The sequence below is a fragment of the Arvicola amphibius genome, chromosome 13 (genome assembly GCF_903992535.2).
Source record: "Arvicola amphibius chromosome 13, mArvAmp1.2, whole genome shotgun sequence".
Lineage (NCBI taxonomy): Eukaryota > Metazoa > Chordata > Mammalia > Rodentia > Cricetidae > Arvicola > Arvicola amphibius.
The window spans coordinates 69,548,707-69,551,495 of record NC_052059.1 but is presented as its reverse complement, the minus strand read 5'-3'; the positions used below and the strand labels follow the sequence as shown (position 1 = coordinate 69,551,495).

Genomic DNA, 2,789 nt, shown 5'->3' with positions numbered 1-2,789 from the left:
ATATTCTGAGATATTATCAGTAATTGAGTTCTAAGCATTATAAAATAAGAAATTAACCCCTACTAAACAATTTACTAGTCTGTTAAATATATCATATATAAGTAGGTATCATCTATATGAACTACAAAACATGATTTAGTGGGAAATAACTGAACTATAGTGCAAAATCTAAGCATTAATTGTACTGTTAATTTTTTTTAAATTAATAGGATGTAGGAAACCAGCATGCAAGGGAAACAAACAAAGTGACAAAGGAGTTGTAAGGCTCGAGTCTAGCGCATGCAGCTGTATGTCTTACGTCTACTTATTCCAGTCAGCCTTTTCCTGCAGGCCTGGCTTCATCTGACAGTTATTATGTAGACTATAAAACACTGTGAATTTATTGGAGAATACCTTTGAAATAAGAAAAATCTTATAGCAAGCAAACTATATTGTGTTTTGAATGTATAAATATTTTTCCAAAATGGGTAAAAACTTGAGATTTGTCAGTAATGCTGCTCAGTGTAGGCCACCTTAAATAGAAGTTAAGGTGGCCCTAGGACAGAATCCTCAGTTCCTATCACATCTGGGAGAGTTAGAAGTAAAAGGCAAAACAAACAATGTTTTCCAGGCTCAGAAAGATACTTTGTCAAAAACTCTTACTGGGCAAAGAATGAAATACGATACTTAATTTAGTGACATGAAATTATGTTTCCTTGCTGGCCATTTCTTCAAGTATATAATGAACGTACCTATGAAGTCTTATTTATTTTATTATTTCACAACATGGCATTCTCCTTACAGACCTGCCCTAGTGTAGTTACTCAGGGAACAATTAATGAAACCATATGTTTTAGGAGACCATTATTAAATCTGAATTCTAATAATGGTCTGTATTATATTTCAGGATGTATGTGCAAACTTGCTTCCATTTAAATACATTTGTGCTCTGCCTTAAAAGGAAATGTAGGAAAATGATGACTTTAAAAATTCAGATAAGGGGTTCAGGGGTTGAGGGCACCTGCTGTTCTCACAGAGGAGCAAGACTTTGTTCTCAGAACCTACATACTGGCTTACAGTTCTCTATAACTCTAGTTCCAAGGGACTCAAGGCCTTCTGACTTCTGTAGGCACTAGGCATGCATATGGGGCACATATATAGATGCAGAAAAAACATTTATACATATGAAATAAAAACAAAGAAATCTTAGAGTTCAAAGAAGAGGAAGTAAAACCACCACTTCCTACTTTCACAGAACTAAAAATATATCATTTATTTTTCACTTTTCTTTACAAAAACTGTATCTATTCACCAACTTCTTCATGGCTGCCTTTACTTCTTTGTTTCTTAATGTGTAGATGATGGGGTTGAGTAAAGGGAATATCACAGTATGAAACACAGATACCACTTTATCTAAAGAAAACGAGTCAAATGGACGAGCATAAATGTAGATGGACGGTCCAAACATTAGCACTACTATGGTGATATGGGAATAGCAGGTGGATACAGCCCTGCTGGTGCTCTCACCTGAACCTGAGTGTTTCTTGAGCATGGCCAGAAGGAATGCGTAGGACATTAACAGAGCAATGAAGCACACCACTGAAATTAGGCCACTGCTAAAAATCATCACTAACTCTTCCCAGAAAGTGTTGGCACAGGCAATCCTGACAACCTGTGTGATGTCGCAAAAATAACTGTCTAATTCATTGGGCCCACAAAATGGGAGTCGAACAATGAGAGCCACTTGTATTATAGAGTGAATGAAGCCCCCTGTCCAGGAGAGAGCCACCAAGACACAACAGAGACGTCGGTTCATGATGGTAGCATAGTGGAGAGGGCGGCAGATAGCGGCATAGCGGTCAAAGGCCATCACTGTGAGAAGGAACATCTCAGAGGCCCCAACAAAGTGCAAAAAGAAGAGCTGAGCAATGCACCCACCAAAGGAAATGATCTTCCTTTCCACAAAGAAGTCTACAAGCATCTTAGGCGCTGTGATGGAGGAATACCAAATATCAAGAAAGGCTAAGTTAGCCAGCAGGAAATACATGGGAGAATTCAGGTGGGGATCAATCCTGATGGTACAGATAATAAGGATATTCACTGGAAGTATAAAAAGATAGAAGGATAAAAATATAACAAACAAGACTAGCTGCACTTCTCGAGTCTGAGACAGACCAGTGAGAACAAATTCTGTCACGGTGGTATCATTTACGGACTCCATTTCTTCAAATAATTTTTCATTGTAGCTATAGAAAATAAAAGAAAATATAATTATTTCAAATAATATGTAATAAAAATTGTATGCCTATTTTCAAAATTATGACACATTTTTATCATGAAGAGATTGCATTGGGTGGCTGGAAGATGGCTTTGTGCTCTTGCAGAAAACTGCAGCTCAGGTCTCACCACCCACAAGGCAACTGATAATAATGTGTAAGTTGAGTCTCTGGGTATCCAATATCTTTTCTGATCTTCATGGGCACCAGGTATGCAGACATACATGCAAGTAAAACATCCACACACGTGAAAATAGAATGAAAAATAAACTTAAAGAGTCTATAATATCCTTGCTTTCCCCATTTTACATTAAAAAACAAGGCATAGAAAGTAAATGATGATCTCAAACTAGGCAAACTAAAATTATATGAAAAATGTCATACACTTAAAAACCTACTTCAGGACAGTATCACATACCTGAATGCCAAATATCAGGCATAATACTGCAAAATTCTATTTTTTTTACAAAACTCTTCTTCAACTATCTACCCTTGCATTAAATACTCAGTATAGTAAACAATGTGTGCACTGAT

The 2,789-nt window shown here is 36.7% G+C and overlaps 1 protein-coding gene across 1 annotated transcript; it reads right to left on the bottom strand.

Annotated features, from left to right (window-relative positions):
• Positions 1 to 1,258: 1,258 nt before the first annotated feature.
• LOC119800439 (olfactory receptor 4M1) lies at positions 1,259 to 2,200 on the bottom strand. The gene has a single exon (XM_038310621.1). The coding sequence runs from the start codon at positions 2,198 to 2,200 to the stop codon at positions 1,259 to 1,261; it is 942 nt and encodes a 313-aa protein (XP_038166549.1).
• Positions 2,201 to 2,789: the final 589 nt, after the last annotated feature.